General features: G+C 41.2%; 1 protein-coding gene across 2 annotated transcripts; it reads right to left on the minus strand.

Moving 5' to 3' along the window:
- Positions 1 to 31: 31 nt before the first annotated feature.
- LOC100274208 (uncharacterized) lies at positions 32 to 14,569 on the minus strand. 2 transcript variants are annotated; one of them, XR_561764.3, is made up of 17 exons: positions 14,323 to 14,564; positions 14,147 to 14,220; positions 13,711 to 13,761; positions 12,301 to 12,456; positions 11,461 to 11,536; positions 11,283 to 11,330; positions 11,153 to 11,197; positions 10,968 to 11,067; positions 10,752 to 10,803; positions 10,619 to 10,660; positions 1,559 to 1,620; positions 1,376 to 1,474; positions 1,136 to 1,209; positions 975 to 1,044; positions 783 to 889; positions 578 to 666; positions 32 to 388 (listed from the first exon to the last, which is right to left on the minus strand). XR_561764.3 is itself a non-coding variant. In NM_001148580.1 (17 exon segments), coding segments are annotated over 16 exon segments (1,176 nt in total). In that variant the 5' UTR covers positions 14,212 to 14,220; positions 14,323 to 14,569; the 3' UTR covers positions 72 to 307.
- Positions 14,570 to 15,654: the final 1,085 nt, after the last annotated feature.

Consider the following 15,654-nt stretch of genomic DNA (forward strand, 5'->3'; position numbering starts at 1 on the left):
TAACCTACTCGAAATGATGGAAATTGTGTTCTGTGAAATCAAAAGTAAACTGATGGCATAATCATATTGGTGACACATCTCAAGAAGCCATACGTCTCGTATAACTCGAAGAAAACCGACTTAACAATACACACTCCCAGAAATAGTTCCGCACGATAGACAATTGCTGCGACTGTTCAGCAGTAGCATGCTAATCACTCTGATCTAGAATATTTGAAAATTTCAGCTTTGGCCGACTGATAGAGCAGAACAAAACTTTTTGCTGACCCAGTGTAACAGTATCACTTGCTGTTGGTGGCGTTCCCCATCACGGCTTCTTCAACCATGGAAAAACGTCCGGTGATGAGGGTAACCGTGCCGTCAAAACTTCACATCCTGTTTCTGTCACCTGGAGCATAGAACAGCATATATAACAAGTTGAAGGGGGTAAAAGCTCCCTTTAAATTTTCCCACGCCCACAGAATTAATAGCATTGCACGTGACACATTTGTTCTTTCTTGCACAACGTAAACATCTGCATGACAAACAGCTTCCAGAATTGATCCTCGAAGACAAACTAGAAACTCATAGTACTCACCAAAAGTGTATGTTCAAATTGAGCACTCCGTTTACCATCTGCAGTCACTGCAGTCCAATCGTCAGGCCACAGACGATCATTCCAAACCCCTACAGAATATGAACACTTTTACAGTAATGCTCAATGCTCAGGTGTTGGAGAAAAATTTTGAACTGTAAATCATAAGATATGGGATTTGATGGGGCTATATAGTACATAAACTTGCCTGCATTGACCATTGGTTCAATTGTAAATGTCTGCCCAGCTTTCATGATACCAACGGCCTTGTTTCCTGCATTAAAAAACACCAGCATATCTCCCCAGCTGTGAAGCCTTTATGACATAGCTTGCACAGCAGCGTCATATTTACTGCACTAATACAAGAAATATAAATAAGAAATAGTTGCAAGAAACGTACTTGAATAATGAGGAATGTTTGGGGCGCAGTGAAACAGTTCCCCTATGCCATGGCCACAATAAGATTTCACCTGAAGGAAAGATAATCACAAGGGCATGGATACAAATATATAATCGAGGTAGTGACTAAAATTATTAATTCTATACCGAGCCAATACTAACCACAGATAAACCTGACATTGAAACATGTCTGTTTATGACTTCTCCGACCTCTCGGAACCGAACTCCAGGTTTAACTGCACATGAATATGTTTATGTTCAAATGTCATAAGTATATCCTTTCTAAGTATGATCTGATGGTCTTAGAAAAATGTAATAAGGATCAAAAAAAGGGAAATCCTTTTTATTTCTGCTTAGAAGTTTAGGCATAATACAGCAATGTCAAATTACAAAGAATGTCACCTATCGCAATAGCTTTCTCCAAGCACTCATAGGTACAACGTACAAGGTGTTTGGAAGCTTCATCAACATTTCCAACAAAATATGTCTCATTCAAATCACCTGATGTTGAGACATATGCTAATTAAAAATACACCATAGTACATTTCAGCAGTTAAATATCATATCAGGCAGAGGAGGCTTTACCATGAACACCTTTATAGTATACAGTTACATCAACATTTACAATGTCACCATCCTCAAGTTTCCTGTTAAAAGAAAAGAGATAATTATCAAAACTAATTGGAATCAAATATACCAACTTGGACAAAACTTAATGATAGTGAAATTATTATTGACGTGCAACTAATAAACAAACAAAAGCTTTACTTGTGTCTAACATGAAACTAGAAAGTCAGAATCTGGTATTCGCAAATCTAAAATCTACTACCAACCTACTTATCACCACCAGTTCAAAAAACTTGTTATAACTTCTTTTATTGTCTTCGACGGTGTACTACTTGGTTCGGGACAAGTAGGGAGACCAAAAAAATGCGGAGGAAAAAAAGAAAGGGTGAAGCCCTGCTCCCACCGCGTCTTCTTCCTGTTCATCGTCGGCCCGTGTCATCGCGCCCGTGGTACATGGGCCGCCTCTCGCGCATTCCCCCGGCATTGGTCGGTCTTCTGTGAAGTCGGCTTCGCTCGGCCTAGGGCGACGTGCAGTCGCGTCGGAGCGCGGTGGAGGATTGTCTTCAGGTAAGCGGCTAGGGTTTCCACCCGACTTCGTTGGATCACATTCTTTCCCCCATTTCGCGTCGCGTCTCTCTCGGCTCTGGTCTCTCCCGTGCTCGTCGCGTTCTAGTTTCTGCGGTGGTTGGTTTTCTTCCCCGTTTCGTCCGCCCGCGATCGCCGAGGAGTGGCCCCTCCCGGGTCTCTCGGCTGCTCCGCTCCGGATGGATCCGAAGAACCGTAACCCTAACTGGGACCGTTGGGGCCGAAAGATGCGCCTCAGGGATCCCAATCCTGGGGAAAATACCGGAGCCTTAGCTGGCGCTTGAAGCCGGGGACTGGAAAGCCCGAGAACAAAGATGATATCCCTATCTCGTCTTCCAGCGATGGCGGTCAGACAGGTATTCTTAAAACCCCTCCTCCCATTCTAAAGTTAATGAAATGGTGCGTAGGGTTTTCTGTCAAAAATGTGGTATGGATGGCCATCATGCTAGGGAGTGCTTCAAATCTTTGTGGTGTGAGATCTATCGCAAAGAAACACATAATACCGCTCGGTGCGTTCTCCCCAAACAAAACAAGCCTTGCATGCCTATTGTTGGGATGGCGGCGGATGGATTAGGGTTTTACTCTTCTCATTTCTCCAAACCGCTGTCGAATAAACCGAAGCGCAGTTTAATAGGTTTGGTTAAAATTGTTGAGGGTTTGATCTCGGGTGAGGATCTTGAGAAGGATTTCGGTTTTCATTTCCCCTGGGGCCGTACTTGGAAAGCCACCAAGTGTCACTCTGGTTTCCTGATGCAATTTCCTTCTCAAGAGAGGCTTGATGAGATGATTAATTTCCCTGAACTGAAGATGAAATTGTCTGGTGCAAAAATCTCTGTATCTTCGTGGAGCTCTCAGGCTAAGCCAAAATCCAAACTCCATTCTGTTTGGATTGTGGCTGAAAATGTGCCTGAAGAACTTCAGAATTACCAGGCTATCTGTGAATTGGGCTCTACAATTGGGGTTGTGGAGGAAGTAGACATTTTATCTTTAAACTCTAAAGAAATTGTAAGATTCAAAGTTCATGTTAAGAGTGTGGCCATGATTCCCCCTATCATTGAAGTTGGTGTCAAACCTTTTCTGTATGACATCTTCTTTAAAATTGATAATATTACTGATGAAGGGTGGAATGATGAATCTATAAATCTGGGCAAGAGGGCTTCTGTTGATAGACAAGGCTTTGGTGACCTCTCTTTTGAGAAATCTATTAAAAAAGCCAAAAGTGGTGATAAAGAATCTGGCAGGGATGTTAAGGGAAAATCTCCCTTAAAAGTTTCTTCGGTTCATGTTAATGTAGCTGGGTCTCAGTCTGAACATTCTGATAGTATGAAGATTGGGAAAAGCTCTGAAGGAGCCAAAGGATACCTTGACAATCAGGGTAATGAAGATGATGATTTCAATGATAGTGAGGATGATTTGCTGGATTCCCAGGATCTGGAGGAATTCATCAAGGATGATGAACTTATTCCTTCTCCTCCTCAAGAGAAAAGAAAAACGAATACAAATGTTTCTGGTTCTGAAGATGTTGGTAAGAATGTTGGAGTTAAGAAAGGAGGATCCATGGAAGGAGAGCTGGCAGAAGGAGTTAGGAGGAGCAGCAGGTTGGAGTCTACTGAAGATATGAAGATTGCAGATAAGGCAGCAGCAAGAGCAATGGCTAAAGATGCATTCATTAACAAAGGTACGTCATACAATCCATTTTCTGTTCTTAATACTGATAATGTTGTTCTTATGGATGTTGCTCATAAAATATGGGTGGAATTAGGTTCTTCTTTTAATGATGCTGTGGAAAATTTAAATCTGATTAAATCCTTAGAGCTCTCTAGAAAAAATTTGGTTGTTCAATCTGTTAAGTTTAATGTTGATAATTCCAAGGTAGACATTCTTGATTCTGAGGTGGAAAATAATAGTCATAATGAAAGTGTGGATAATGCTTTGACTGATCTTGATGATGTTATGGTTCTCAGAAAAGGACGTAAAATTCGTCACAGGAAAAAAACTGAGGAAGAAAAAAAAGGATAGTAAATCTCCTAAAAATAGGAACATCCCTATTAAGTGGAGAGGTCAGAATGAGGGGCAGACCCAAAATTGTTTAGAATGATAGGTTTAATTTGGAACTGTCAGGGTCTGGGTAAAGAAGTGAAAAGTGAGTTCCTTCGAGATACTATTAGGAGAGAGAATTTATTTTATTGGTTTGCAAGAAACCAACAAGAAAAACTTTGAAGACTCTTGGTTGAACTTCATTGGTGGTAATAGAAATTTTGCTTGGGTCTGGTCTCCCCCTAATGGTAGGTCTGGAGGCTTGCTGGTAGGGTTTGATGCTGACATTTTTGATGTCAGAGAGAAAGAAGTGGGAGAATTTATGATTCGTATTCTGGTGATTCAAAAAGAATCAGGATTTATTTGGAATTTTATTAATGTTTATGGGGCTGCTCAAAATGATCAAAAATAGAAATTCCAGAGTGAGTTATCCTCTATGTGCTCCAAATGCTCTCATCCAATGTTGATTGGTGGCGACTTTAACATTCTTAGAAAAGAATCAGATTAAAACAAACCTGGTGGCACCAATAAGTGGAGTTCCTTATTTAACTCTATTATTGATGTACATGATCTGATTGAATTGGAGCTTAGTGGTAGGCTTTTTACCTGGTCTAATAATAGAAATCCCCCCACTTATGAAAAGTTGGACAGATTTCTTGTTAGCCCGGAGTGGGATCTGCATTTTAATAATGTGAATGTTTCTGGTCTTAGTAGATATTTTTCTGATCATGTGCCTTTATGTCTCAAAACTGATTTTACTCCCCCTACTGTGAGAGATTTTAGATAAGAATTATGTTGGAGACTTAGACCTGATTTTAGGAGTTTGGTTGAAAATAATTGGGCTCTGCCTGTTAGAGGTAAAAAGAGTATTGAGATTTGGAAAGAAAAAACAAAGCGTCTCAAGAAAATGTTGAAAGGTTGGAATATTAACGTTGAAGGTAGATATTTGAAATTAAAAAAGAGCTGATGAAGAATATTGACATTTTAGATAAAAAATGCGAAGTTATGGGTATTTCGGATGCTGAAAGAATCGAAAAGCTCGATTTGGAGTGGAATTTGAAAAAAAAATCATGGAAGAAGAAAGTTGCAAAAAAAAACAAACTGCAAGAGAGAAATTCATCATTGAGGGTGATGAAAATACTAAATTCTTTCACCTTTTAGCGAAAGGTCGGAAGCGACGGGTTAAAATCCCCTTTTTGTGTCATGATGGTATTTCTGTGAATGATTCTAAAGGTATCAATAAAATTGCTTCTTCTTATTATAAAGATCTTTTTGGTCCTTCTGTTCTATCTAGTATTAATATTTCTAATCTCAATATGAAGCAGTTGTCGGACACTGACAGATCATTTCTAACGGCTCCTTTTTCCATTAATGAGATTTAAAAAGTGATTTTCGAGTTGAAGCATAATAGTGCTCCTGGTCCGGATGGTTTTCCTGCGGAATTCTTTCAAAACTTTTGGGATTTGATTCAAATGTATTTTGAACTTATTCAAGGATTTTTATGTTGGAAATCTTAATATTGAAAGACTGAATTATGGGATGGTTACTTTGTTACCAAAGGTTGATAATGCGGTTGACATGAAGAATTTCAGACCTATCTGTCTTTTGAATGTGTGTTATAAAATTATTTCCAAAGTTTTGAATAACAGGCTGGCGAGTTGTATTACAAAGGTAATAAGTGACTCTCAGTACGGCTTCATTAAAAACAGATACATTATGGATGGGGTCATCTCCCTTAATGAAATTCTTCATGAGGTAGAGGAAAGATCAAAGCGGTGTGGTCCTTAAAATTGATTTTGAAAAAGCCTATGACAAGGTAAATTGGCATTTCCTCTATACCATGATGGGGAAAAAGGTTTTGGGAGTACTTGGTGTGATTGGGTAATGAAAATTATGCGAGGTGGCAAAGTAGCCATTAAAACTAATGATACATTAGGGCCTTACTTCACCACTCATAAAGGGGTTAGACAAGGGGATCCTTTTTCTCCTCTCTTGTTCAATTTGGTTGCTGATGGCTTGGCGTGCATGATCCATAAAGCTCAAGTTGAGGGTCTGATTGAGGGTTTGATTCCTCATATCATCCAAAATGGATGTTGCTGCCTACAATATGCTGATGATACCATTTTTCTTATTCAAGATTGTTTAGAAGGTGCCCGAAATCTTAAATTCATTTTGTGTTTGTTTGAAAGCATGTCGGGGTTGAAAATAAACTTTCACAAAAGTGAAATTTTGTGTTTTGGAAAAGCTAAGGAAATTGACTATTTGTATGCTGATATCTTCACTTGTCCTATTGGTTGTCTCCCTATGAAATATCTTGGGGTGCCAATTGATAATAAGAAGATAAATAAAAGTCTCTGGGTGCCCATGATTGCAAAATTGGAAAAAAGGCTCGTTGGGTGGCAGGGTAGGTTTTTGAGTCTAGGTGGTAGACTAACTCTTTTAAACAGCTGCTTATCCAATGTCCCGTTATATATGCTTTCGATTTATCCTACCCCTAAGTCGATTATCTGAAAGATTGATATTCTTAGGAGGCGTCTTCTTTGGCAAGGGGGTCGTCAGTCCAAAAAAATGTCATTTAGTTGACTGGTTGTCGGTGTGCTCTCCCAAAAAGTCAGGGAGGTCTGGGTGTTCTGAATCTCGATTTTATGAATGATTCCTTAATGACTAAATGGCTTTGGAATATTGAAACTTCGAATGGCTTATGGCAAAAAATTATTACCAGTAAATATATTAAGGGAAAACCCCTTATTTTGATCCGGCAAAAACAAGGTGATTCACACTTCTGGAAAAAAATTCTAAGGTTGCGTGATAATTTTTACAAATTTTGCAAATCTGGGGTGGGAAACGGTTTGAAGACTAGCTTTTGGAAGAGTAACTGGATTGGTAATCTGCCCTTGTCTGTTCAGTTTCCTGTTCTATTTGAATTGGCTTATGATAAAGATATTACGGTTAATGTTGTCTTGGCTTCTAATTTTGAGGTACTTACATTTAGAAGAAGGATTGTTGGTAATCTGAGGGTTCTAATGGATGAGATGGTGAGATGTTGCAATCATGTGTTCTTGTCTGATCAGGAGGACAGACTTATATGGAGTCTGGGGAGAAAAGGCTTTTCTGTTAATTCTATTTACAAAAAGAAAATGGCAGATCAAATTTTGATTCCATATAAGTTCTTGTGGAAATCCAAGTTGCCACAGAAAATCAAGATTTTCATGTGGTTGGTTGTGAGAAATAAAATTCTTACTAAAGACAATCTGAAGAAAAGGAACTGGAATGGTTCTTTGGAATGTTGTTTCTGTGGCGTGGATGAATCCATTGATCATTTATTCTTTCATTGTCCCATTGCGAGATATATGTGGAGAGTGATTCAAGTGGCCTTGAATCTGAGGATGATTCCGAGTAGTATTAGCAACCTTTATGACAACTGGTTTTGTAGACCAAAAGATATGATTGCTAATCTGGTTTTGTTTGGCTGTGGAGCTATGTTTTGGGCTATTTGGCGCACTAGAAATGATTGGTGCTTTGGGAATAAAACTATGCTTGATCCCTCTAACATCATTTTTCTTTGCTGCTTCTGGCTGGATTCCTGGGCTATTCGACAGAAAAAGAAGGAGCAAAAAATGGTGGTCCAAGGAAGCAAGCTAATCTGAAAGACAGCAAGTGAAGCGTTCGGCCGGGCGTTTGGGTGGTGCCCGATCGACAGGCGTATTTCTGGTTGATCTTAAGCTGGAACTTGAATGGTGGTGCTGGCGCTATCCTTTCTTTTGGTGGTTGCCTTAGTTCAGTATACTTTGTTGCACCAGTCTGCCATGTTATGGTTGTAAATAAGAAAGGCTTATGTTGCTAATCGTAGGTCAAACTTTATCTGCTATTCTAGGCCCTCCACTGATCTAGTTTGATAGTGTTAGGAGTCTAGATAGAGATCTGACCTTGGTCGTTCCTTTTGGATTGTTGGTCGCGTGGGTGCAGTTGTTTCAAACTTTCCTATTTCTTAATGAAATAGGGGGCTTCGCCCCTTCGTAAAAAAAACTTATTTTATTCGATGACAACAACAGGGGTTTTGTACGAAGGATACAAGAATATAAAGTTAAGGAGGCGTTAAAAAGGATGAAGGTAGGAAAGGCGATGGACCCTGATGGTATCCCTATCGAGGTATGGAGATGCTTTGGAGACATAGCGATAGTATGGCTGACTAAGCTTTTCAACACCATCTTTCGGACAAACAGAATGCCCGACGAGTGGCGGCGGAGTACATTAGTACCAATCTTCAAGAACAAAGGAGATGTTCAAAGTTGTACTAATTACCGTGGAATTAAGCTCATGAGCCATACAATGAAGCTATGGGAGAGAGTCATTGAACACCGCCTGCGAAAGATGACGAGCGTAACCCAAAATCAGTTTGGTTTCATGCCCGGGAGATCAACTATGGAGGCCATTTTCTTACTAAGACAACTTATGGAGAGATAAAGGGAACAAAAGAAAGACCTGCATATGGTCTTCATAGACTTGGAGAAGGCTTATGACAAAGTACCTAGGAGTGTAATGTGGTGGGCCTTGGAAAAACACAAAGTAGCAACAAAGTACATTAATCTTATTAAAGATATGTACACTAATGTTGTGACAAGTGTCCGAACAAGTGATGGGGACACCGATGACTTTCCAATTAACATAGGACTACATCAAGGGTCGGCTTTGAGCCCTTATCTTTTCGCTTTGGTGATAGATGAGGTCACAAGGGATATACAAGGAGATATACCGTGGTGTATGCTTTTTGCCGATGATGTGGTACTTATTGAGGAGAGTAGGAGTGGTGTTTCGCAAAAGTTGGAATTGTGGAGGCAGACGCTGGAAGCAAAAGGTTTTAGGCTTAGTAGGTCTAAAACGGAGTATATGAAGTGTGATTTCAGTGCCATGGGGTATGAAGATGGCGATGTTAGTCTTGATGGGCAAGTGGTACCCAAGAAAGACACTTTTCGTTACTTAGGATCAATGCTTCAGAAGGATGGAGACATCGATGAGGATGTCAGTCATAGAATTAAAGCTGGATGGTTGAAGTGGCGGCAAGCGGCGGGTGTCTTATGCGACCCCCGGGTGCCACACAAACTAAAAGGCAAATTCTACAGGACAACAATCCGGCCGGCTATGTTGTATGGAGCAGAATGTTGGCCCACTAAAAGACGACATGTCCAACAACTATGTGTGGCAGAGATGCGTATGTTGCGCTGGATATGTGGCCACACAAGGAGAGACCGAGTCCGGAATGATGATATACGAGAGAGAGTAGGAGTGGCGCCAATTGAGGAGAAGCTTATGCAACATCGTTTGAGATGGTTTGGACATATCCAACGAAGACCTGAAGAGGCACCAGTGCATATCGGAATAATTAGGCGTCCCGAGAATGTGAAGAGAGGTAGAGGTCGACCAACCTTGACGTGGACAGAGGCTGTGAAGAGGGACCTGAAGGAGTGGAATATTGATAAAGAGCTCGTCGTGGATAGGAAGGGGTGGAAGTGTGCAATTCACGTGCCAGAACCTTGATTTATAGTTTCGCTTTTCCTCCTTAATCGTTTGACCTTTTCTTGTGCCCATTTAGATCTTGCTGGTTCTTGTGGGTTTTATCTCTTTTATGTGTTTCCCCGTTTTGTCGTTTTTCGGTTCTCCTTTGCCTTTGTTTCCCCTTTTTTTCTTTGGGGGTTGAGCTCTGAGGTTTTCATACGGGGTTTCATCTCTAGCCTACCCCAACGTGCTTGGGACAAAAAGGCTTTGTTGTTGTTGTTGTATTGTCTTCATTCAAAATACTTGTTGATCTACAACGTCAAGGCAACTTCAGCCTATTTTCCAGTTTCTACAATTCCCTAATTGCATCATTAACTAACTTTTTATCAGTCCATGCACACTTTAGAGAACATTATTTGTCGGTAAGATGGTCATTTTACCTCCTCCCTAATTCTCGTGCCCAACTCTAAACCAAGTATTGTGAATTAGATGAAATCAAGCCAAAAACCTACTTGTAGGACAAACTAAATGTGTGCTGTTATCAGACTTATCAGCTCCTGACTTGTTTCGCTGGTAATTACTTTCAAAATTGAATGGGTCTATGCAAATTATTGTAGGACAAACTAAATGTGTGCTGTTATCAGACTTATCAGCTCCTGACTTGCTTCCCTGGTAATTACTTTCAAAATTGAATGGGTCTATGCAATGTATTTGAACATATTATTTACAGATTCTATCAGGTGCTACCATACAAATAGAACTCAAGAAAGATAAATAGTTGCAACTTGTAATACATGTGAGTACATATAAAAATAAATCTTCATGCATGGAAGTAAATATAGAAAGACAATATTTATACATGTAAGTCAACAATGGCTAAAGCAACACTCAAGAAAGGCGCTGAAGAGGTCATTATCACTAGACAAATGAAAGATCAATTTAGTGTGCAAATTCAAGTAGGACCTGGCATCTGGAATTCCATGGCAAATGACTTCGTTGACAGACCTGAGTACAAGTGACAACAATGTGAGTAATACCTTTAGTCTCCTAAAACTGAAAACTGATACCAATAACTATTAAAACAAAGACAACATACGTGCAACATGACTTGGGGAAGAAATAGTAATTCAATGGAGATGGGTATCCACCTGAGGATCAAGAATGGAAGTTCTGATCAATAAGAGAATCGAATAGGCATGATTAAGACACAATAGTATTTTTCTTATAAAAAGTTGTAGTGATCAGAAATTCATCATTCAATTAACTAGAGTTCAATTTGTTGCATTTGAATTATAAAGGAGGTCGATCTCACCTCTAGCAATTGTCTCTTCATGGACGACTCTATCAATTTCATCTGTTGTAATTCCTGGTTTAATTACACGAGCAGCTGCATCTAAAACCTCTCTTGCAATCTATAAATGATAGTATGAGATAAAGCTAGAAAAGTGAAATTTAATGTCAGAACTAAGCACTCAATTACACATGCTGGGAACTTACTCGACATGTTACTCTCATCCTTTCTATGAGATCAGGGGTCTTAATCTACAGAGGCACAAAGAAAGCAGTAATCATCAGATATTTGTTCATGGAACATATGTGATACTCAAAAACTTATGAAGGATTTTACCTCTACTCTTTTCTGCAAATCACTATCTGGTTCTATCTTGGGAATTCCCTAAAAAGTACTACAATGTCAGGGAGATTTCAAAGAACATATTGCAAGAGATATCACTTCAAGTGGAATGATGAGATGCCACTGCATGCATACTGTGAAGGAAGAAAAACTTAAAACAACAGGAACTTACATCAAGCGCCCAATCAGGCTTCTCAATTTCATCTGGCACCACACGCATCTTTGATATTGGATGTGGTCTCAATGGACTGAAAGACATAATCATTCAATAAATGTGAGAAAGGTACTACCCAAATAGCTCATTCCTCCCATCCTAGATTATTAGCAAAGAATAAAGGTGCATTACTGCATTTATGTTCAAAATTTTCAATTTGTTAATACTCTCTTTTGGTGTGAAACTGTGAATGGGAGGAAATGTTAAACGCCATGTTTACAGCATGCATGAAGCCACTTTGTTGCTCAAATATACTAGAACTCTCAAATGTGCAGTTAATGGTAAAAGAAATGCTTCATGTATGCACGGTGCATAACCAAGTCAAAAAAAACTATTGTAACTATCCAAAAGACATTGGTTCACTGTGCATAAATGTTAGATTCACTACAATAGTTAACTTTTCCATAGCTCATTTGCTGCTCTAAACCTTTTGCATGGCTGTGGCAGGGTTATTCTTAGTGTTCCACATAGGTTGTGTCAGAATATACCAGCATTTATTTAAGAAGATAAGAAATCAACCAGCTGAAAATTAATATAAATTTGGAATGTTCGAATTTGAGTTGTCACTACCAATTTTTTTGGTGGCTCCTGTTGGATTTCAGGCCTAGCTTACCCAAACTTGGTTGGGACAAGAAACTAGAAAATTTTGTTGTTGTTCTTGTTCTTTTGTATTTGATTGAATTTGAGTAATGTTCAATATTTAATAGCTTCCCCAGTAATTCCAGAGGCAAAAGTAATGCTACACGTATTAACAACAGATCCTACAAAGGAATTACAGATGTAATAATAGTATTTTACCCTGTCCAATCAAAACGAGGAAGTTGCAATGCACGTTCCCGCCCTTTTCTCAGACAATATTTCCAACCTTCTGGAGACTGCTGGGATGCCGGTGCACCAGGCTTTGGGTGAACAGATTTGTGAGAGCTCCATGCTGCCCTAAAACAATCCTGTGTGCTGCAAATGGTTTGTGGACACAAAAGAATTTTATGCTTTTACTAGTTAAAAAATGGTGAAGGAGCAACACATGAAGCATAATTGTACCCTGCACTGTATACCAGCACTTCCAATGGATGCTTTGATATTAAAAGATGTGTTTAACTACCATACCCACTAATAAAGGTATCTAAAGCTATTTACTAACTTCATACTCATTGATGATGAAGTTTCCACATAAGGCCATATCAAAATGATACATGAACCTTTAAATTATGTAGAAAGGTTTATGCTCTGTGATGTTAACTTGTTAAGACAATAAGACTAGCTGATACCCATTGTTTTCAGATCGTCCGACTAATCGCGATTAGTCGTGATTAGTCGAGCTGATCGGTACTCTGTGCTCGATAAGGGTGTTCGATTCGATTAGGGTGGCTGATCGTCCATATCGTCTGATTAGGCGACAATATGGAATGGCTAATCGACTAGCAACCGATCAGTCGCGGTTAATAAGGCCCGGGTAGTCCAACAGTCTGTTTGACTGGACTGGCCCATTATTAGTAGAGGTAGCCGCCCCCAGATCTTCTTGTCTCTTCATCTTCCCTGCCGGCTGGGTGAAAACACCCTTCTCAGTTCTCTCTTCCCAGCTCCCTTCCCTCTCCCTTCAAGGTTCCAACACCCTTCTCTCTACACCAGCTGGGAGAAAACACAGGGACTGGAGATGAGCTCCTCATCTGAAAAGGTATATGTCTGAACTCTGAAGTCTCCAGTTAAGACTGAACTTTTATCATTTGAGACTGAACTCTGAAATCTCCAGTTAAGACTGGACTTTTCTCATTTTAGATTGAACTCTGAAGTCTCCAGTTAAGACCGAACTCTGATGTCTGAACTTTTCTCATTTCTTTGTTCGCTTCAGACTTCAGTTTAGTTAAGACTTCTGAAGCTCTGAAGCTCCTGTCTTGAGTTCAGTTTAGTTTAGTTCAGACTTCAGTTCAGACTATATATCTATATAATATATATATATATATAGTGTTATATATGACTACATGTCTATATATACATATATATGTCCTGCAAATATACAGGACGACCAGGGGGACGATTAGGTTCGATCAGGGGCGACTAATCGCCCTGATCGTCGCCTAATCGTCCAGTGGGGTCGATCAGGCAATCTGAAAACAATGCTGATACGCATCCATCCTGACTCCTGAGAACTTCCTACTATCATGATGTTCCAATGCAGTAAAACAGAAACGAGAGAAGCTTGTCACTGACCAGAAAGCTGCATTCTCACGCGGTAACTTAAGTTCGACACACTTGGGGCATCTGAAAATCAAAACAACAGAGCATAAGCAATTACTTAAAGAAATCAACATGTCTACTACGTGCTACTTTCCAAACTATAACTCTGTTTTTGCAGCCGAATATCACAGCAATCAGAGCCACCCTGGTTCTGCTTTGATGTTCTAACTAAAAGCAGATGAGAGCTAAGATAACCAATTTTTCTACAATTTATACTAAATGGCGTCACAACAAAGCTGCGTCAAGCATCAGATCCTATTACTAGCTGGACCGGTGTAGAGCTTCGAAGCAAGACGCAGCGGGAAAACTCGGCAGCAGGTGCCAAGCAAAACGCGGCGGGAAGAAGTCGACAGCAGATCGCTGCGGAGAGAGGAAGCGGTATGTTCCAGAGGAGGAGAGAAAAACGCACTGAAGCTGAGCGGGCTTGCCGCAGCGAGCGCAAGGGGGCGACGCCTCCGAGGCTCCTTTCTCCATCCCTGCTGCCTGCACCACGCCAGTTGGATCAGGTGGATCAGTAGACTGCTCACTGCTGGACCGGGCGGGAAGTACGCGGAGAACAGCAGAGAAGGGTCCCGTCCAACTCACCTGTGGCGGTGGAGGCTAGGGTTCCGGCGGCGCGTGTAGCGGCGGACACGAGGGGAAAAGAAGGAGGTGGACGGGTCAGCCGAGGAGACGGGCAGTTCCCCTCCAGGTTTGTACGCTTCCTCTGGGAGGAAGGAGCAGCCCGGGATCTTTGTGGACACTGCACAGTCAGGGGCTCAGGCTGGTGACCAAATCAGTTCCCCTCCAGACCACCACCCCATGGGACCCTGTTCCCTGGTGCTGTTTGGACTTTGGAGGCAGGGGAGGGGAAACCATTCCACACTGCTGTTTTTTAATGTAATGACATGAATTTTGTCTCTCAATTAAAAAAATAATTGACCTGTAACTCAAAACCTATACGGAACGCACAAACAACTTTGACAATAACAACCCTATACACAATGTCCATCTTTAGTCTTCGTTGCCGAGCTGAACACAGGTGATGAGCAGCTCCGACTCCCTAAGACAGGCACAACAAGGCCAAAGGAAACACGACGACGAGAAGTAAGACTGGGCGCGTCATCGTTGCTAAGCCACGAGACACCTCACTCAGGACATCTTTGATTCTTCACCAGTGAGACTTCCAAAAAATTGATCCTCTGCCCTGCCCAGCCAAAAGCCTCACCTTTGAAGCTATTGGGCACCAAATTGAGTGTGGCGGATGGTCCGGCCCTGAGGCCTGACAGTCCGCGATCCGAATGATCCGCGCCTGTGGGCCGGACGATCCTCGCGTGCGCAGAACAGATTGGGGTTCCGAGTTTTGTGCTACGGTTGTTAGCTAGATTCGCGGAATTAGCTCGGAAATTAGTTTGTAAAGGGTACAGCCCCCCTCCTCTATAAATAGAGAGGTATACGGCCGATTTATAATTATCAATCGAATCAATAACACTTCTATTTCGCATTTATTTCCTAAGAGTAGTTCTAGTCTAGTTCTAGTTTAGCCTCTCTTCCCCAAAATCTCCGCTTATCTTCGACTTTACGTCGATTAGAGGAATCTAGGTCGGCCTGCCGAGCCTAGACAACTCCTAGGATCTCTCCTCCCCGACGGGGTCCCTCCCGAGAGCGAGATTCAGGCGCCGCCGGTGATCTTCCGCCGCCCCTGCGCACGCACGGACCGTCCGGTCGTCAAGCAGGAAACCCTAGCATCGCACCAGGTCGCGGACCGTCCGGCCCCTGGCCGCGGACCGTCCGCCCCTGTGCAGAGAGTACTGACGCTGGTTCGTGTTGAGTAATTGGCGCCCCAAAAAGGTGTCAACATACTTTTTGGCGACTCCGCTGGGGACGATACATCTAGACCCATCAAATCGGTCCTCAATGGCCGGTTCAATGGATAGT

The sequence above is a fragment of the Zea mays genome, chromosome 1 (assembly GCF_902167145.1).
Source record: "Zea mays cultivar B73 chromosome 1, Zm-B73-REFERENCE-NAM-5.0, whole genome shotgun sequence".
Taxonomy (NCBI): Eukaryota; Viridiplantae; Streptophyta; class Magnoliopsida; order Poales; family Poaceae; genus Zea; species Zea mays.